This window comes from Electrophorus electricus, chromosome 13, assembly GCF_041902795.1.
Source record: "Electrophorus electricus isolate QZ-2024a chromosome 13, ASM4190279v1, whole genome shotgun sequence".
Classification (NCBI taxonomy): Eukaryota; Metazoa; Chordata; class Actinopteri; order Gymnotiformes; family Gymnotidae; genus Electrophorus; species Electrophorus electricus.
In genome coordinates this window covers 2,861,426-2,883,347 of record NC_137509.1, presented here as the reverse complement: position 1 = coordinate 2,883,347, position 21,922 = coordinate 2,861,426, and the positions used below count along the sequence as shown (strand labels likewise).

Sequence of the window (21,922 nt, the reverse complement as noted above, 5' to 3'; positions counted from 1 at the left end):
AAAACTGTGTTGGGAACAAGGCCAAAATAGTCCAATATTGATGTTCAAAACATTAAAACTGGAAAATGTTCTTCCAACACTTTGTAGGTGTAATAAATCCACAGATTGGGATGGCACTAACCCTGTAACAGTATCTTTATACCCAAGGAACCATGATCCTAAATTCCATCAGACTCAAAACTTACCAGGGCAGCCAGGTTTTCTCATCCCACAGAGATGTACAAGTTTCTTTTCCCACAGCTTCACAAAGTAATAACTTGATATTTTAACCTACTATGATGTCAAATGGTAATCAGCCAGTAATGTTTGGGTATCTTAATATTATCGTTAAACTGTGATGTTTGGTTTTATTATTTGAGAAATGTCCTTTGTTTCATTATTCTCTTCAATATTCATTTGCTTTATTCCTCACAATCAATTTACGTTTATGTTGCTTACCTCCTGTTTACTGTAAACAAATTGTTAACCACTTGAAATTGTATTTACTAGAAATCTTATTTGTACCAATTAAGCAGAACCCCTAAACCCTTAGTCTATGAGTTACCACCAAAGAACTTTAACAAGAATGTTTTGTGCCAGGTGTGCACATTTTTGTTTAGCATTGGTTGCTTTTCTTGTTGCTGGTAACCCAGTGAAAAGCCTTGTGTGCAGAGATGGAGGCGGGACTACTGCTTTAAAGGTGGACCACCTTGCTGAAATGGAGCAGCACTGATCTGGGGCATGCTAGAGATCAGTTACTTAAGACATCTTGCGAATTTGTGAACTCTACTGTTGTTGAGTGTTATTTATGAGATTACTGTTAGGTCTCCCCTATCTGTCAGAGTGGACAAGTAAGGTAACGTGGTTACAGGTGAATACAATGTATAGATGTGGTATCTCAGGGGCGGGTGCCACTTTATAGTATTGTTAATCAGGAAAGTTATACGGTAGGCAGGGAAGCCGTTTTATTATTTCCGTTTCTTTGGCACCATCCACAATGTCCACCTGTACTTCTTGACCACTCAAGATTTGTTCTCATTCCTTAAACCACGTGCTCTCGCCATTGATGTCTGTTTTTATCGCTAAACGTAAATAGATATAAACACAGAAGTTATTAGTGTTGGTTTCATGCTCGGTTACTTTACACACGCACACACTTCTCATAGGACTGTTACAACCTGTTGTCTTGCCATCAACCAGGAGCATGTAACAAAGAAGAAATCAAGACTTAAACTTTTCTTTTTAAAACTAAGCCAATAACCTCTACAACAGTCATCAAGAGCAAGCATGGGTCACATAACCACTGATACCAAAGCTCCTGTTTCTGAAAGGCCTAACCTAAAAGGCCTCTGACTCTAACTGAACCAGCTCCTAACTCCAATCCCATGGGTCAAGAAAAGCTGGTCATTTCATTGTCAGTGGCCTATATCACTCATGCAAGGTCAATGGACTAGAAAACAGACTCTCTCTAAAGGCCATCCAGATGATATAATGGAAATGAACTCTCTCTCTCTCTCTCAGTGCTATCCAGATGGTTTGACATTGTCGAGCCTAATGACTCATAAGGACAGACATTTCCTTTTTATGTTACCAGCTGATATAAATAGTTAATTTAACTGTTTATACATCAAAACTGGTCAGTTAACTCCTTCCTTTCATCTGCTAAGCAGCCTCTTCAGTCCTAATTAGTTCTCTCTCAGGTTGTTTCAATAAGTTGTCTATTTCTTCTAAGTCTTCCAGTTATACTTTGTCACACTCTCTCAAAACGAATCTTGTTTGGTATTGTTTGATAAGCCTGCTCTGCCCAGTTAATCACTCTCACAGGTTACTTAAACAGATTTGATTTTCTTTCCATTCTTTTTCTTTATTTATCAGTTAGCCACTTCAGTCCACATGAATCTACTTTGAGTTAATTTGTTTCCGTTACAGTGTTTGTTACATATTTTGTAATATAACGATTTTAGTGAACTCAGTACCTCTGGTCATTAGTAGAATCGTAATCAATGATTTATATGCATGTTCTCCTATTTCTGTTTATCCAATAAATATACCCTTAGAAATAACTCTTGTGAGTAAAGAGTGGTATTCTACTTTTTGGTAGATGAGACATCATGTTATCGAAGTGGTGACCTTTATGGGTTGAGACTGAATTAATAATCATTAATACATTAATTTAAATGATTTCATTTTCCCTGGTAATCAGGGTGGTGTCCAATTATTATCAATTTGGATGGACAATTTATGAAAGTTTTATATTTATCTATGAAAATATCTCATAGATCTCATACTACATAGATTGCTTTATTATTCCTTAACTTATAGTACTGCTATTCTGTATCTCACAGTGTAGTGTATGGGGTTAAATAATATACCCATTATTAGGTACACGTGGTCTACATTTAACAGTTACATTTATATCTCCGTCAATGTACAATATCAAATATCAGAATACTGCCTTTGCTTATTTATGAAATCTCAACACATGCATGTGTGTGACTTCAGGAAGAGAGTGGCAGAGGGGCTTGTAGAGACAAAAGTGCAGATACATAAATCACTATGCAGATGAAAATATAAAACATCACTTACCAGCTGCTGTGATCTTGACTACGTCACTGTAATGTGTGTAGTATTGTCCCCTTTGTGCAGCACAACGATATTCTGAAGTTCCTTCTTCAGAGACTGTCACATCCATTATATTGTTTTTTCTTACAGTGGTCCATGATTTTGGCTGCTGAGGGTAAATGTTCCATAAAAACGTCCATCCAGTAGACTGCTGTACCTCACAGCTTAGAGTAACAGTGTCTCCAGTGTAGACAGACGTCTGAGGCTTAACCTTCACAGTTGGTTTGGGTTTTGCTGTTAATATGAAATGATGAAGGTATTAGAATCTCCATTTACAACACGAGGGGAAACTTTATTATTTGTGGAAATAGCAGCATTTGTGCCTAATGTGGCATTTAGATTCAGTGAATTCATTTAGATTCAGATACTAAAAAAGCTGCAGTGGTGAAGGTTGGACGTGTAATTTATTATTAAAATTATCAAAGTTGCATAACAAGTATGAAGTATTCCAAAATGAATGCTTGCTGGGTTTAACCAGCTTTTCCAAGTTTCATTCATACTGAACCAAATCCTGCTTATGCACAATATACAAGCACCACCAATCTCTGTATATATAAAAACAATGATGTATTACAATGAGAGACAAGTGCCAGTGGAGTAGGAAGGGATATATGAATAAATTGAAACTATTTACACTTGGTCTTTTCATGCATCATGTATCAGGAATGTCCAATTGAAAGCAAACTGTACATTGTACTATCACATCAGTTTGATCACCATAATTTTAAGAGAGCAAATTCATTATGAAGATGTTGGTCTCTGATTGCAAGTTCAAAATAACAGTATTCTTTTTTCACTTTTAAAATAATTTGCTGTTGCCAGTGAAACTTTATAGTGACGGCACAATGGGAGTCACTGAAAGGAGCAGTGAAGGGGATGTGTAGGGTCCTTTATTATGGAAGCAGCATCTTTCCTCTCAACACACCATCTGTACAGCTCTGATAGTGGACTTTGCCTTTCTGATTATTTATTCTCACCTGGTTTTACTCTTGGCAGTGAGAAAGGTGCACTAGGATGTAATATTGCAAAGTTGATCTGATTCAACAAGGGATTTAATCAACGAATTAAGCATTGTTGATATTTCATATATACAAAATCATCATGTTGGGAGAAGGACAAAAATTCATTTATTTCTGTGTTCCTATATTTATAGGCTTCAACCTGCTCTACTACCCTGAATTTCATCTCTAGAGGTTCAAAAAGAGGATGAAAAGAGTTAATTTCTTGATTCTGTACACAGCACAACTACTCAGTAGTAGCTGAGGACACTTCTCCAAGTGAAGGGTAGTCCTCATACTATGTGTCACACTCACCCTGAGACACAGAGTGAGCAGCATTTATGCAACATTTATGGCACACAGTGTCTCTACCTGGGAAGTTTTTCCATGAAACTTTCTTCCCTACAAGACATCTACCACGGTCTTATTGTACAGGTTCTGTTTGATTTGGTTGACAGTTTTTTTGTCACATCTCTCATACTTTTGATACTGAGATGAATTTCTGATTGTCATCTTGCTTCTGATGGCATCTCATTTCATGTCAGGGGTTTTTCCTGCATCTACACTACAGTGTAACACAGCATGTTGATTTTTCACAGTCTCATTTTCACATATTTTTAGTATAGACAAGGCTAGAGCTAAATCAGCATCTACCTGAAGAAGTTCAGTCAGTGTCTTTTTCCAACTTTTGTTCTTTCCCTGATTAATTCTTCAATATTGTGCTAAAATTTCAATGCTTTGATCATTTATGAACAGCTATGATAAATTCCATTGTACTTTCCCCTCTTCCTGGCACTGATAATTAAACTGGGCTCTGTCAAATACTGTATGATGTTATGCATACCAAAACAGAGCTGCGTTTTGATGTATTTCCTTTTTGTCTAACTCAGTCATTGACATACAGAGAATACTGTCTGCATCATCTCCCATAGCCAAGATTTCACCTGGTGTTCTTTCGTTTTTAATACGCAGTTGAGATTCACTGTCAGATCCATGTGGGCCACTCTGATGTGTTGGATAAGTTAAAGGGCCCTAAATGTGTTATGTGTATTGCCAAAACTGCCATTATCTTTTTTTCAGTGGGTTAGTAGCTAAACTAGTAATATTTTAGTTGGCATTATGAGTCTATGTTATGCATTCATGTTTTGCAAACAATTTGTCCTCTCTTTTATGTCTGGTGTTCCAGATATGGCTAAACATGGATTGTTAAAATAAAACACAGACATATGTGACTTACACAACATTGCCAACTTTTATAAGCATCTAAAAATAGTGCTTATTTAGCAGACACTGAGGCACAAGTGGATTCTCAATGACCGGCACATCTATATGAACAAAGATGGATTCAACACACAGTATTTCAAATTAAAATACATTATATGAAACCATTAATCAGACAAAATTCCAGACAAAAGCTGGTAACAAAATTAAGACTAGAAAACTTGAGAAACATGAAAGCTTCAGTAGAACCTCTGAATAAATAGTCGGATTGGAAGAATCAAAACAAAATGAAAGACACGTATCGTGCAATATGTTGTTATCGATGGGTTAAACACTTTGTCACTACTGTGTTTCTCTCTTACCATCAATAGAAATTGTTGAACCCTATTTATCATTTACACCAATTCTGCTCTAATGTGTTAATTCCTGACCTACTGAGCGCACCATCAACCATATGCCACATTTATCACTTAACTAGCTGCTTCCCCAGATGCATTTCACACTGTACGTCTCAGCTTGCACAACAATGCCAACTTTTGTCACCCTGTAAAAAGGTGAAAACAAGTGGTGAGGCCTGGTAGGCAACACGTAGCTCAGATGATCAAAGTTGTGTAACCAGTGTAAAATATTTGTATTCCAAGGGTGATGTTGGGTGATCTTGTTTTTCCTCTTGATGTTTCATGAGTGCTGAAGCAAATCCAAATGCAGAACTAAAATCAACAAAAAGCAAGTATGCATATGCCGTAGGGTCTTCTAGATGCTTCGGAATAAAATGTATGTAATGGTGTTATCATGTTCCTTTAGGAACTGGTATACTATTACTCCTATAATCTATTTCTGGTGGACAAGGAATTGCTATAATCGGATTAAACAATTAAATTAAACAATTCTGCCATTCATGTTTGTAAAAATGGCTTATTGGAATGATGTAATGAATATGGTTATGGTTCCTAAGAATCATAACTAAAATAGACCTAATGGGTATTACTGGACATACTTGTGCTCTCTCACAACTCGTTTTCTCCATTTCTTTTTCTGTCAGTTTCTCTCTCCTGTATAGTGTACAGAATATGTGCATAAGCAAGTACGAGCAGAATGCAGCATCAAAGGGCTTTTCATGCCACATTAGAGTTTGCCATTATCTGTCTCTTTTAACATGTTTCTACACAGTCAAGAGTGTATTATAGTGAGCCAGTTCACAACCACATCCTCTCATTATAATTCCTCTCAGGCTCCCTGTTTTAGCACCAGAATGTTCTACATTTTGCAGTAAAGCTAAATGTATTACACTGCCCAATGCTGGATCATGTTAATCACACTGCTGTCATTGAAGTAATTTATACCAAATTTCCAGCTTGTTGCTCAATTTATGTTTCACATTCTGTGCACCTCTGTACTCATCTCTGTACTGTGCTTATCTCTGTACTTATTCTAAAAAGTGCCAGTGGAGCAGCAAGGGATGCAGATAAATAAACTCTGTAGTAAATCATCATAAAAAATTACCAAGCATTACTAAACAAGTATTTATGTCTGATGAGGGTGGATGAATCTGGCCTAAAACTCCACAAACACTGTAGCAGGAAAGGAAAACTAGCAGGTTTTATGACAGTGTGATGATAAATGGAATGAATGAGCCCTTCACAATTAAATCATTTATAAAGAAATAAAGTTTATAAAGTTTGCTCACTTTGCCTATTATAAGATGAAAATTAAAATGATTAAAACAACTGTAAATAAAATATTTTCTTTGATCACATTAAGGTTAATAGAGTGACTCCATTGTAAGGATGTGTGTTTCTAATCACTCTCAATGCATATGTACTGACTGCATGGTGAGATGAGTTTACTGAACATTGATCACACTCACTTCTCTGATGCCTCTGCTCTCATTTAAATAATTTATGAAGAAATATTTAGGTTTGTGAATTGTTTGGTGTTTTTTTGCATATTATACTGTAAATATTAAAATGATTAAAATAAAGTTTAAAAAGTTTTTAAACTTTATTTAAACTCCATTGTAAGGATGGACGAAGGACAAACATATCAGCATTCGCAGAAAACCAGGTAGGTGACCACGGACAACAGGTTACAAACATAACATGCGATACTATCGTGAACATAAAAATGTAGTTGAACATAATCAAACATGAACTTGATAAAAGACGGACAACCCTGTTCTCTCCTGCAACAGTTTAAATACACTCAGACATTAGAGACAGAAGCCGGTACAAGTGTGTGAAAATGAGCGTGGTCACAAACAAAGAGACAAACTCCCACATCACGCGGTGGTCTATACCACGTGACCAGTGGGACTGAGAGCAGTCGGTGACAGTCTAATCACTCTGTCAATACATAAGTACTGAGTGCATGATCACACTCACCTGATACAGTCAGTGTAACAGCATCACTGGTGTGGGAGTAACGTGATCCTCCTGTCTCTGATCCTCTACAGGTGTATTGACCTTCATGAGTATCTTTAACACCACCGATACTGTACTCCTGTTCACTACTGACAGTTCTCTCTGAACCCTCTTTCGTCCAGCTGTACTGCCACCTATAGACTCCTCTTCCCTCTATGTCACATCTGAGAGTGGCAGTCTCTCCCGCAAATACCTGTGGATCAGGCTTTATGGAGGCCACAGCTTTTGGTCTTGCTGTGGAAAGATCATCAAATCCACTGAATAATTGTTTTTTTTAGTGAAGTTGTTTTCATGTATATGCAGATAATGGAAAACAGAAAGAAGGCTATTTATAAACCTTTAACTGTTACTAAAACAAATAATATGTAACAGTAGATAAGCATGAAGATTTTCTCAAATTGTGTAAATGACAAATAAATGTTGTAAATAACCTCCGCAAATTGCATTAGGCACTACTAATATAAACAAGAGGGGGTGTTGATTTCCAATAAAATTATTCATCTCAAATTTCAGCCAGACATTATTCATCTAATATCTAAGCACAATGGTTAACATGGAAATGTTAAGGCCACATCAAGATCCGTTTACAAATGTGACAAAGGTGGAATCCTGACAAGGAAAACTTTTTTGGGAATGCAGTGATGTACTGATTTTATTACTCCGTTAAACCAAGCGTGGTGGAAACATACTGCACAGGTTGTAAAAAAACCAAACAAATTAGTAGTCAAAACTGAGTGTGAGCAATAGACACATGGCACATACTTCATTTGGTGATTAGGAGTAATTGCTGAGTATTTTTTTCATATATTGTCATGTTGTATAATTGCACTTTTTGTCTTGATTTGGGGATCTATATTTCTGTGTAAGTGTTACATGTGAAGAATCAGTGGGACCTGCAGGAATTATTTTTGTGGGGGGAGGGGCAGATGGTGGAGAAAGTTTTTGGGGTGCGTGATAAAGTGAAATACAGCATATAGGAATTTCAGGTACACAAGTTAATACAGTCTGATATTGTAAGGGTTGGCACCAGGCCGAGGCCCCCTCGGGCCACCAGAGGGAGGCCTCGAGTCAGGCACACTACTAATCAGGCTGGGCTACACCTATATAAACTCAGTGACCCAGTCACTCAGTGTGGGGTCTTTGCTAAAGTGTTGAGCCAAGCTCCTAGCCGGTAACCTTTGGGTATTGAGGTCTGTGAGCCCTTGTGCTACACCTCTCTTCAGCTCTGCGAGGGTGTCTTTGTTATTACATGTCCCCTCCCCTCTCCAGTTTTCCCTCTCAAGTCTGTCTCTCTCCCAGGGTTCTCCTTAGCCATTAAAGTTCCTCCCTGTTTTCTGGTTTTGTTTGGGAAGTTTTAGTTTTGTTTTCCCCAGGTCATCGGGGTTGCCGTTCTTCCCGTGTCGTCCATTGTTCTCCCTTATTCCATGCTTGGTGTGGTGTTTAGTTTTTCCTCTTGTTTTACCTGTTCTAAGATCTAATTGTTTTGCACACAGGCCCACCATCCTCAAATTATTTACACATATAACATAGTGCCTTTCTAATACCAAAAGGCGCTTTACAATCTAGAATCTAGCTACCTCGCTACATTTCGCTAAACTATGAAGTGCACCTTTATTTTTTGGCTATAGTTAGCACTGCTTTGTTATTTAAATGATTGTGAATCATGATGGAGGATTTTGCTAATGTTCACACAATTAACTGAGGTGCTTTCTGTATTAATATTAATATTAATACAGAATTAATATTAGCTAGCTAGTTATATATCTATGTTAACAATAACAGCTATCTACCTAGCAACCTAGTATAGTACCTACCTTATTTGCATCTGTACACAAATAATGCATTTGGTGTCTTTCTATAAAAACATACAGTATGAACTCATAGATAGATCTAGATAGATAGATCTTTTTTATATCCTTTTAGAGAAGTTTAGAGAAAACTGTGTTGGGAACAAGGCCAAAATAGTCCAATATTGATGTTCAAAACATTAAAACTGGAAAATGTTCTTCCAACACTTTGTAGGTGTAATAAATCCACAGATTGGGATGGCACTAACCCTGTAACAGTATCTTTATACCCAAGGAACCATGATCCTAAATTCCATCAGACTCAAAACTTACCAGGGCAGCCAGGTTTTCTCATCCCACAGAGATGTACAAGTTTCTTTTCCCACAGCTTCACAAAGTAATAACTTGATATTTTAACCTACTATGATGTCAAATGGTAATCAGCCAGTAATGTTTGGGTATCTTAATATTATCGTTAAACTGTGATGTTTGGTTTTATTATTTGAGAAATGTCCTTTGTTTCATTATTCTCTTCAATATTCATTTGCTTTATTCCTCACAATCAATTTACGTTTATGTTGCTTACCTCCTGTTTACTGTAAACAAATTGTTAACCACTTGAAATTGTATTTACTAGAAATCTTATTTGTACCAATTAAGCAGAACCCCTAAACCCTTAGTCTATGAGTTACCACCAAAGAACTTTAACAAGAATGTTTTGTGCCAGGTGTGCACATTTTTGTTTAGCATTGGTTGCTTTTCTTGTTGCTGGTAACCCAGTGAAAAGCCTTGTGTGCAGAGATGGAGGCGGGACTACTGCTTTAAAGGTGGACCACCTTGCTGAAATGGAGCAGCACTGATCTGGGGCATGCTAGAGATCAGTTACTTAAGACATCTTGCGAATTTGTGAACTCTACTGTTGTTGAGTGTTATTTATGAGATTACTGTTAGGTCTCCCCTATCTGTCAGAGTGGACAAGTAAGGTAACGTGGTTACAGGTGAATACAATGTATAGATGTGGTATCTCAGGGGCGGGTGCCACTTTATAGTATTGTTAATCAGGAAAGTTATACGGTAGGCAGGGAAGCCGTTTTATTATTTCCGTTTCTTTGGCACCATCCACAATGTCCACCTGTACTTCTTGACCACTCAAGATTTGTTCTCATTCCTTAAACCACGTGCTCTCGCCATTGATGTCTGTTTTTATCGCTAAACGTAAATAGATATAAACACAGAAGTTATTAGTGTTGGTTTCATGCTCGGTTACTTTACACGCGCACACACTTCTCATAGGACTGTTACAACCTGTTGTCTTGCCATCAACCAGGAGCATGTAACAAAGAAGAAATCAAGACTTAAACTTTTCTTTTTAAAACTAAGCCAATAACCTCTACAACAGTCATCAAGAGCAAGCATGGGTCACATAACCACTGATACCAAAGCTCCTGTTTCTGAAAGGCCTAACCTAAAAGGCCTCTGACTCTAACTGAACCAGCTCCTAACTCCAATCCCATGGGTCAAGAAAACCTGGTCATTTCATTGTCAGTGGCCTATATCACTCATGCAAGGTCAATGGACTAGAAAACAGACTCTCTCTAAAGGCCATCCAGATGATATAATGGAAATGGACTCTCTCTCTCTCTCTCAGTGCTATCCAGATGGTTTGACATTGTCGAGCCTAATGACTCATAAGGATAGACATTTCCTTTTTATGTTACCAGCTGATATAAATAGTTAATTTAACTGTTTATACATCAAAACTGGTCAGTTAACTCCTTCCTTTCATCTGCTAAGCAGCCTCTTCAGTCCTAATTAGTTCTCTCTCAGGTTGTTTCAATAAGTTGTCTATTTCTTCTAAGTCTTCCAGTTATACTTTGTCACACTCTCTCAAAACGAATCTTGTTTGGTATTGTTTGATAAGCATGCTCTGCCCAGTTAATCACTCTCACAGGTTACTTAAACAGATTTGATTTTCTTTCCATTATTTTTCTTTATTTATCAGTTAGCCACTTCAGTCCACATGAATCTACTTTGAGTTAATTTGTTTCCGTTACAGTGTTTGTTACATATTTTGTAATATAACGATTTTAGTGAACTCAGTACCTCTGGTCATTAGTAGAATCGTAGTCAATGATTTATATGCATGTTCTCCTATTTCTGTTTATCCAATAAATATACCCTTAGAAATAACTCTTGTGAGTAAAGAGTGGTATTCTACTTTTTGGTAGATGAGACATCATGTTATCGAAGTGGTGACCTTTATGGGTTGAGACTGAATTAATAATCATTAATACATTAATTTAAATGATTTCATTTTCCCTGGTAATCAGGGTGGTGCCCAATTATTATCAATTTGGATGGACAATTTATGAAAGTTTTATATTTATCTATGAAAATATCTCATAGATCTCATAGAACATAGATTGCTTTATTATTCCTTAACTTATAGTACTGCTATTCTGTATCTCACAGTGTAGTGTATGGGGTTAAATAATATACCCATTATTAGGTACACGTGGTCTACATTTAACAGTTACATTTATATCTCCGTCAATGTACAATATCAAATATCAGAATACTGCCTTTGCTTATTTATGAAATCTCAACACTGATGCATGTGTGTGACTTCAGGAAGAGAGTGGCAGAGGGGCTTGTAGAGACAAAAGTGCAGATACATAAATCACTATGCAGATGAAAATATAAAACATCACTTACCAGCTGCTGTGATCTTGACTACGTCACTGTAATGTGTGTAGTATTGTCCCCTTCGTGCACCGCAACCATATTCTGAAGTTGCTTCTTCAGAGACTGTCACATCCATTATATTGTTTTTTCTTACAGTGGTCCATGATTTTGGCTGCTGAGGGTAAATGTTCCATAAAAACGTCCATCCAGTAGACAGCTGTACCTCACAGCTTAGAGTAACAGTGTCTCCAGTGTAGACAGACGTCTGAGGCTTAACCTTCACAGTTGGTTTGGGTTTTGCTGTTAATATGAAATGAGGAAGGTATTAGAATCTCCATTTACAACACGAGGGGAAACTTTATTATTTGTGGAAATAGCAGCATTTGTGCCTAATGTGGCATTTAGATTCAGTGAATTCATTTAGATTCAGATACTAAAAAAGCTGCAGTGGTGAAGGTTGGACGTATAATTTATTATTAAAATTATCAAAGTTGCATAACAGGTATGAAGTATTCCAAAATGAATGCTTGCTGGGTTTAACCAGCTTTTCCAAATTTCATTCATACTGAACCAAATCCTGCTTATGCACAATATATAAGCACCACCAATCTCTGTATGTATAAAAACAATGATGTATTACAATGAGAGACAAGTGCCAGTGGAGTAGGAAGGGATATATGAATAAATTGAGACTATTTACACTTGGTCTTTTCATGCATCGTGTATCAGGAATGTCCAATTGAAAGCAAACTGTACATTGTACTATCACATCAGTTTGATCACCATAATTTTAAGAGAGCAAATTCATTATGAAGATGTTGGTCTCTGATTGCAAGTTCAAAATAACAGTATTCTTTTTTCACTTTTAAAATAATTTGCTGTTGCCAGTGAAACTTTATAGTGACGGCACAATGGGAGTCACTGAAAGGAGCAGTGAAGGGGATGTGTAGGGTCCTTTATTATGGAAGCAGCATCTTTCCTCTCAACACACCATCTGTACAGCTCTGATAGTGGACTTTGCCTTTCTGATTATTTATTCTCACCTGGTTTTACTCTTGGCAGTGAGAAAGGTGCACTAGGATGTAATATTGCAAAGTTGATCTGATTCAACAAGGGATTTAATCAACGAATTAAGCATTGTTGATATTTCATATATACAAAATCATCATGTTGGGAGAAGGACAAAAATTCATTTATTTCTGTGTTCCTATATTTATAGGCTTCAACCTGCTCTACTACCCTGAATTTCATCTCTAGAGGTTCAAAAAGAGGATGAAAAGAGTTAATTTCTTGATTCTGTACACAGCACAACTACTCAGTAGTAGCTGAGGACACTTCTCCAAGTGAAGGGTAGTCCTCATACTATGTGTCACACTCACCCTGAGACACAGAGTGAGCAGCATTTATGCAACATTTATGGCACACAGTGTCTCTACCTGGGAAGTTTTTCCATGAAACTTTCTTCCCTACAAGACATCTACCACGGTCTTATTGTACAGGTTCTGTTTGATTTGGTTGACAGTTTTTTTGTCACATCTCTCATACTTTTGATACTGAGATGAATTTCTGATTGTCATCTTGCTTCTGATGGCATCTCATTTCATGTCAGGGGTTTTTCCTGCATCTACACTACAGTGTAACACAGCGTGTTGATTTTTCACAGTCTCATTTTCACATATTTTTAGTATAGACAAGGCTAGAGCTAAATCAGCATCTACCTGAAGAAGTTCAGTCAGTGTCTTTTTCCAACTTCTGTTCTTTCCCTGATTAATTCTTCAATATTGTGCTAAAATTTCAATGCTTTGATCATTTATGAACAGCTATGATAAATTGCACTGTACTTTCCCCTCTTCCTGGCACTGATAATTAAACTGGGCTCTGTCAAATACTGTATGATGTTATGCATACCAAAACAGAGCTGCGTTTTGATGTATTTCCTTTTTGTCTAACTCAGTCATTGACATACAGAGAATACTGTCTGCATCATCTCCCACAGCCAAGATTTCACCTGGTGTTCTTTCGTTTTTAATACGCAGTTGAGATTCACTGTCAGATCCATGTGGGCCACTCTGATGTGTTGGATAAGTTAAAGGGCCCTAAATGTGTTATGTGTATTGCCAAAACTGCCATTATCTTTTTTTCAGTGGGTTAGTAGCTAAACTAGTAATATTTTAGTTGGCATTATGAGTCTATGTTATGCATTCATGTTTTGCAAACAATTTGTCCTCTCTTTTATGTCTGGTGTTCCAGATATGGCTAAACATGGATTGTTAAAATAAAACACAGACATATGTGACTTACATAACATTGCCAACTTTTATAAGCATCTAAAAATAGTGCTTATTTAGCAGACACTGAGGCACAAGTGGATTCTCAATGACCGGCACATCTATATGAACAAAGATGGATTCAACACACAGTATTTCAAATTAAAATAAATTATATGAAACCATTAATCAGACAAAATTCCAGACAAAAGCTGGTAACAAAATTAAGACTAGAAAACTTGAGAAACATGAAAGCTTCAGTAGAACCTCTGAATAAATAGTCGGATTGGAAGAATCAAAACAAAATGAAAGACACGTATCGTGCAATATGTTGTTATCAATGGGTTAAACACTTTGTCACTACTGTGTTTCTCTCTTACCATCAATAGAAATTGTTGAACCCTATTTATCATTTACACCAATTCTGCTCTAATGTGTTAATTCCTGACCTACTGAGCGCACCATCAACCATATGCCACATTTATCACTTAACTAGCTGCTTCCCCAGATGCATTTCACACTGTACGTCTCAGCTTGCACAACAATGCCAACTTTTGTCACCCTGTAAAAAGGTGAAAACAAGTGGTGAGGCCTGGTAGGCAGCACGTAGCTCAGATGATCAAAGTTGTGTAACCAGTGTAAAATATTTGTATTCCAAGGGTGATGTTGGGTGATCTTGTTTTTCCTCTTGATGTTTCATGAGTGCTGAAGCAAATCCAAATGCAGAACTAAAATCAACAAAAAGCAAGTATGCATATGCCGTAGGGTCTTCTAGATGCTTCGGAATAAAATGTATGTAATGGTGTTATCATGTTCCTTTAGGAACTGGTATACTATTACTCCTATAATCTATTTCTGGTGGACAAGGAATTGCTATAATCGGATTAAACAATTAAATTAAACAATTCTGCCATTCATGTTTGTAAAAATGGCTTATTGGAATGATGTAATGAATATGGTTATGGTTCCTAAGAATCATAACTAAAATAGACCTAATGGGTATTACTGGACATACTTGTGCTCTCTCACAACTCGTTTTCTCCATTTCTTTTTCTGTCAGTTTGTCTCTCCTGCATAGTGTACAGAATATGTGCATAAGCAAGTACGAGCAGAATGCAGCATCAAAGGGCTTTTCATGCCACATTAGAGTTTGCCATTATCTGTCTCTTTTAACATGTTTCTACACAGTCAAGAGTGTATTATAGTGAGCCAGTTCACAACCACATCCTCTCATTATAATTCCTCTCAGGCTCCCTGTTTTAGCACCAGAATGTTCTACATTTTGCAGTAAAGCTAAATGTATTACACTGCCCAATGCTGGATCATGTTAATCACACTGCTGTCATTGAAGTAATTTATACCAAATTTCCAGCTTGTTGCTCAATTTATGTTTCACATTCTGTGCACCTCTGTACTCATCTCTGTACTGTACTTATCTCAGTACTTATTCTAAAAAGTGCCAGTGGAGCAGCAAGGGATGCAGATAAATAAACTCTGTAGTAAATCATCATAAAAAATTACCAAGCAATACTAAACAAGTATTTATGTCTGATGAGGGTGGATGAATCTGGCCTAAAACTCCACAAACACTGTAGCAGGAAAGGAAAACTAGCAGGTTTTATCACAGTGTGATGATAAATGGAATGGATGAGCCCTTCACAATTAAATCATTTATAAAGAAATAAAGTTTATAAAGTTTGCTCACTTTGCCTATTATAAGATGAAAATTAAAATGATTAAAACAACTGTAAATAAAATATTTTCTTTGATCACATTAAGGTTAATAGAGTGACTCCATTGTAAGGATGTGTGTTTCTAATCACTCTCAATGCATATGTACTGACTGCATGGTGAGATGAGTTTACTGAACATTGATCACACTCACTTCTCTGATGCCTCTGCTCTCATTTAAATAATTGATGAAGAAATATTTAGGTTTGTGAATTGTTTGGTGTTTTTTTGCATATTATACTGTAAATATTAAAATGATTAAAATAAAGTTTAAAAAGTTTTTAAACTTTATTTAAACTCCATTGTAAGGATGGACGAAGGACAAACATATCAGCATTCGCAGAAAACCAGGTAGGTGACCACGGACAACAGGTTACAAACATAACATGCGATACTATCGTGAACATAAAAATGTAGTTGAACATAATCAAACATGAACTTGATAAAAGACGGACAACCCTGTTCTCTCCTGCAACAGTTTAAATACACTCAGACATTAGAGACAGAAGCCGGTACAAGTGTGTGAAAATGGGCGTGGTCACAAACAAAAAGACAAACTCCCACATCACGCGGTGGTCCATACCACGTGACCAGTGGGACTGAGAGCAGTCGGTGACAGTCTAATCACTCTGTCAATACATAAGTACTGAGTGCATGATCACACTCACCTGATACAGTCAGTGTAACAGCATCACTGGTGTGGGAGTAACGTGATCCTCCTGTCTCTGATCCTCTACAGGTGTATTCACCTTCATGAGTATCTTTAACACCACCGATACTGTACTCCTGTTCACTACTGACAGTTCTCTCTGAACCCTCTTTCGTCCAGCTGTACTGCCACCTATAGACTCCTCTTCCCTCTATGTCACATCTGAGAGTGGCAGTCTCTCCCGCAAATACCTGTGGATCAGGCTTTATGGAGGCCACAGCTTTTGGTCTTGCTGTGGAAAGATCATCAAATCCACTGAATAATTGCTTCTGTTAATGAAGTTGTTTTTATGTATATGCACAGAAAGAAGGCTATTTCTAAACTGTTACTAAAACAAATAATATGTAACAGTAGATAAGCATGAAGATTTTCTCAAATTGTGTAAATGACAAATAAACGTTGTAAATAACCTCCGCAAATTGCATTAGGCACTACTAATATAAACAAGAGGGGGTGTTGATTTCCAATAAAATTATTCATCTCAAATTTCAGCCAGACATTATTCATCTAATATCTAAGCACAATGGTTAACATGGAAATGTTAAGGCCACATCAAGATCCGTTTACAAATGTGACAAAGGTGGAATCCTGACAAGGAAAACATTTTTGGGAATGCAGTGATGTACTGATTTTATTACTCCGTTAAACCAAGCGTGGTGGAAACATACTGCACAGGTTGTAAAAAAAACAAAAAAACAAATTAGTAGTCAAAATTGAGTGTGAGCAATAGACACATGACACATACTTCATTTGGTGAATAGGAGTAATTGCTGAGTATTTATTTTCATATATTGTCATTTTGTATAATTGCACTTTTTGTCTTGATTTGGGGATCTATATTTCTGTGTAAGTGTTAGAGTGTTGAGCCAAGCCCCTAGCTAGTAACTTTTGGGTATTGAGGTCTGTGAGCCCTTGTGCTGCACCTCTCTTCAGCTCTGTGAGGGTGTCTTTGTTTTTATGTGTCCCCTCCCCTCCTCTCTCCAGTTTTCCCTCAATTCTGTCTCTCTTCCAGGGCTCCCCTTAGCCATTAAAGTTCCTCCCTGTTTTCTGGTTTTGTTTGGGAAGTTTTAGTTTGGTTTTCCCAAGGTCATCGGGGTTGCTATTCTTCCCGTGTTCAACTGAAAACTAAATGTATTGCACCTTGTTTGCCCTTCAACATACACATATAAAAGTTGTGCTTTTACAATAATAATGGTCTTATGGTTATGTGGATCTATAGTGGACATCTGCAATCCATTCTTACACGTTCATTAAATGTTTAATGCAACTCTAAATGTTTTGCATTCCTTATGGAAGAGTGGGGGGGGGGGGTCCTGATTTAATGCAAAATAAATCAAATATGATGAATTGGATTTCCCACCTCTGACTGAGACCCAGCTCTGTGGTGACGCTCTTCTCTCTGGGTATTCACAGTGGTAGAGACCCTCATCTGATTTTGAGATGGCATGGATGGTTATCTGTCCTGTGGTCTGGTCCTGAATGAATGATCCATCTTTATAGAAGTAAGCTATGAGGTTTGAAGGTGTTTTGTTCAATAAACATTGTAGAGTCAGAGGATCTCCCTCAGTCACAGGATGTACAGGACTGTCCAGGATCACATCACCATCTGTAAAAAAGAGATGCAGAAAACATAAAATGTGGAAAATACACACAAGTATTTTCACATGCATGAAATATTATTCATCTAATACTACAAATAAATATAGTAGAGTTATTATATTCTATCACTAGTCCTATGGTTCCTGATATAAAATTTACTGGAGACCCACCATGCACTGTGATGTTGACAGGTTTACTGCTCCCTAAAGACTTAGACTGACACCAGTACACTCCAGTGTGGGCTGTGGAGAGAGAGCTGATGTTGCATGTAGAGCTTGTAACTGATCCCATGTCTGATGGACAGTCTGACACACTCCTATTTTGTGAGTCCTGCATGACTCTCCATGTAGTAGAGTTCCTCTGGTCCTCACAGCTCAGTGAGAGAGAGTGACCACTGAAGTGTTGAGTTCTGTTGGGAATGATGATCAGAGAGACTGGAGAAGACACATCTGCCAAATCAGACAAAACAAATGTTACACAATACTGTTAAACCTATGCCACATACACTAACTGTTCACTGTACTATAGGAAAACTGATAGTTTAACTGATAGAAAATACTCAGACATTCATACTCTACAGTACTTTAAAATAACTAAATGATGGTATTTCTGTATTTAACCACCTTACTCCTAAACAAACCCTGTACACACCTGAGCTCAGTTCTCATCTCCTCACACTCTCTATTCACTCTGAGCCTTTTTGCAGTCCTTAATTCTATAGCTTTTTCTTAACCCTGTATTGATAACTGCATTGTCTTCATACAGTGTAATGTTAGGTGTATTGTCTTCTTAACACTGTATTGTTAACTGTATTGTCTTCTTAACACTGTAATGTTAACTGTATTGTCTTCTTAACTCTAAAACCAGCCTTGTGCCACCACTGTTATCTGCATGTTGTTTATATGTTCAGCTGTATATAGTATCACTATCGCAGAAACTCCCTTACCAGTAATGTTTACCCAGAGCGCATCACTGAAGTGTGTGTAGTAGACTGGATTTCCTCTGCCAGCTCTACACCAGTACTGGCCTCCATCAGAAAGCTTCACTGCACTGATGGTGTAGGAGCGTGTTGCAGTGTTGGTCTCATTCTCAGGGTTCTGTGTGTGTTTGGACCAGTAAAACCTCCATCCAGTAGACTGCACCATCTTACAGTACAGAGTCACTGGGTTTCCCATCAGTGCAGCTCCTTGAGGGCTAGATGTGAGTTCAGGTTTAGGTTTCACTGCTGATGGAAATGAAACAAACGGTTCAGCTCATAAATTAAGTTCACATGCTGCTTCCAGACGCTTTACCACAGTCATTATATAACAGAGTGACACAATCTATTAGGATGCAACATCTCAGCCAAAGTGCTGATGCAGATCTGATCACATGGTGACCTGAGGCTGATAGTGGAGGTAAATCAGACTGATGGACTGCAGATATTTGGTGTCATCTGTAGTCATATTATGTTGCGGTTAATAATAACTAAAGAGTTGAACACACTCACCTGATACAGTCAGCGTAACAGCATCACTGGTGTGGGAGTAGTGGGATCCTCCTGCCTCTGTTCCTCTACAGGTGTAGTTACCTGTATGAGACTCTTCAGCACCACTGATTGTGTAAAGCTGTTCTCTGCTGACAGGACTGAGTGAACCCTCTTCATTCCAGCTGTACTGCCAACTAGAGACTCCTCTTCCCTGTATGTTACATCTGAGAGTGACAGTCTCTCCCACAAATACCTGTGGATCAGGCTTTATGGAGGCCACAGCTTTTGGTTTCACTGTAGAAAGATCATCAAATCCACTGAATAATTGCTTCTTTTAATGAAGTTGTTTTCATGTATATGCACAGAAAGAGAGTGACAGTCTCGCCTATGAAAACTTCTGTCCAGTCATGTTGTAATGTAAGTGTAGCTTTTGGTCGTTCTGTAAGAACACAATATTAAAAAATTATTTTTCAATATTAAAGATTCCCACTTGAGGTTTCATGAGTGATGAACCAAATCCTGCTAAGTGTGCAATACACATGCATAAGCAATTACATACTTCTGTATTGTTCAGTGTTAATGTTTCTGATACACACTATGTACTCTACACTTTAGCAAAAATAAAAGATTTTGGTATAGTTACCTTCCTGGTTTTCCAAACTATATAAATTGGTTCAATTTTCAGCTGTGGAAATTAATGCGTATTTTTTTAGCTGTCCAGCTTCCCTGACACTTTAACTTGGATTGCCATGGCACACATGTCTACTAATAAAGAGAAAAACTGCTTTTTTATAAGTACATTCCTTACTAAACCTTTAATACCTATTGTCATAACACAATACATATGGCATGTATATTGGCTAATTATTGATGTAGAAATACATGAACCAAAACAATTGTCACACCCTCTAGATCAGATCAGTCTGCAGATCAGTCATCCCTAATTATTGATGTAGAAATACATGACTTAGGCAACTAAACAAGTGATTCTTTGAACCAAAGTAATTGTCACATCATTTGCTAGAGTCCCTCCTAGAGTCCACTGATCAGTCAGGCCAATCTATTAGCCACTGCACACACACCCGTCTGCACATACACTCTCATCCTCATCAGGAACTCTTTAAACGTCACTTCTACAATCCTCACTTTGCAAAGTCTTGTTAAGATGTCTCGTGTTGTAAGCCGTCTCTCTTGTGAATTGTCTCCGTGCCCCGTACATTCTTGCATTGTTTTTTCACCTTGCCATCGTCCGTCTTGTTGCTCCTGTTTGCCCTGCTGATTTTTGGGCCGTGAGACTCTCTTTTGCATTGCCTGGTTTCCCACTGCCTGCCCCTGTTTAACCATGCTCTGCCTGACTACACTTGTTTGTTTGTTTGATAGTATGTTTATTAAATATTCACCTGCATATTCTTCCTCTATCTGTCCTTACATCAACATTGTTTGGACATTCCAAGTTGCTATTTAAAGACTCTAGTTCTGTTTTTTGTTCCTTCCAGACTGGTGTTACAACCAAGTAGTCTGTGTAAGTCCATCTGCAGCTGGGTATTAGACTTTCTGACACACAGACCCCACAGGGTGAGGACTGGTGCTCAGTCACACTAAGCATGGGGACACCACAGTGATGCAGAATATTACAGCATGACATAGAGAAAGGACATGTGAAGAATAACACAGTATGAGATCAACACTGCAGAGTAACATAGTATTACCATTACATTATTACATCAAACCATTAGCTTACTATATACATATATGTGTTAATACATAACTGTGTATGCATTGAACTGTATTACTCTGCCCTTTAGATTCACTACTTACGATGTTTTGAATGCTATGAATGTTTCTATTCAGCCAGACTCCATTTTTAGTGTAGACGTTGGGCCCACTGTAATAATTCAATAACAAATGTTCTGTCGTGGTGCGCTGAGTACACAGCAGGAGGGACACCACCACTCCACCCCTGCCCCCACCCACCACACCTGCCCCCTTCCCACCCTCCCAATTATTAATAATCATGAACACCTATTCCCCGTTTGCCCTCTTTTGTTCTCCACATTATTTAAACCCACATGTACGTGCCGTCGGTGCTGCACTTTTCCAGTCATCCTTTTCCTAGAGCACGTTGCCTTAGCTGCTCTCAAACTCCTTTCTTTGTTCTCAACACACTGAGTTATTACTGCTGCTGTGTCAGGTTGTTTACTCCAGTTCAGTAGTAATCATAATAAAGACTCTCCAGCTTTAACTAACTACTTGCCCCTACATCACATGTTCATTACTCAGTATGAACCTCTCTGATCAGCTATTTACTATGTTTCAGGCAGTCAGTAAAATAATCACAAATTATGTTTATTTTAAATGTATATATTCTATGAAGTTTCAATATTAAAAGAATTATAATAATAAAACCTAATGTTCTTCAAAATCTGTTTGGAATGA

General features: G+C 37.6%; 2 protein-coding genes across 2 annotated transcripts in view; both read right to left on the bottom strand.

Annotated features, from left to right (window-relative positions):
- The window catches only part of LOC145643529 (Fc receptor-like protein 5), a 76,191-nt gene extending 64,309 nt beyond the window's left edge, over positions 1 to 11,882 (bottom strand). The window contains exons 1-2 of the mRNA XM_081695038.1: positions 11,743 to 11,882; positions 2,566 to 2,835 (exon numbers count right to left, since the gene is read on the bottom strand). Coding sequence (XP_081551164.1) covers positions 2,566 to 2,835; positions 11,743 to 11,848 — 376 coding nt within the window. The 5' untranslated portion in view covers positions 11,849 to 11,882. The remainder of the gene's footprint in view (positions 1 to 2,565; positions 2,836 to 11,742) is intronic.
- Positions 11,883 to 15,551: 3,669 nt separating this feature from the next.
- LOC145643528 (Fc receptor-like A) lies at positions 15,552 to 18,589 on the bottom strand. The gene is made up of 5 exons (XM_081695036.1): positions 18,584 to 18,589; positions 18,189 to 18,501; positions 17,702 to 18,025; positions 16,379 to 16,651; positions 15,552 to 15,568 (listed from the first exon to the last, which is right to left on the bottom strand). The coding sequence occupies exons 1-5, from the start codon at positions 18,587 to 18,589 to the stop codon at positions 15,552 to 15,554; spliced, it is 933 nt and encodes a 310-aa protein (XP_081551162.1).
- Between the last annotated feature and the right edge of the window lie 3,333 nt (positions 18,590 to 21,922).

What these genes read in the sequence shown, in the direction of transcription:
- LOC145643528 (XM_081695036.1), bottom strand. An exon ending in TGTCAACATCACAGTGCATG is followed by an intron (nt 18,026 to 18,188) that starts GTGGGTCTCCAG and finishes TCTTTTTTACAG; the next exon opens with ATGGTGATGTGATCCTGGAC. An exon ending in CCCACTCTTCCATAAGGAAT is followed by an intron (nt 16,652 to 17,701) that starts GCAAAACATTTA and finishes ATCTTTCCACAG; the next exon opens with CAAGACCAAAAGCTGTGGCC.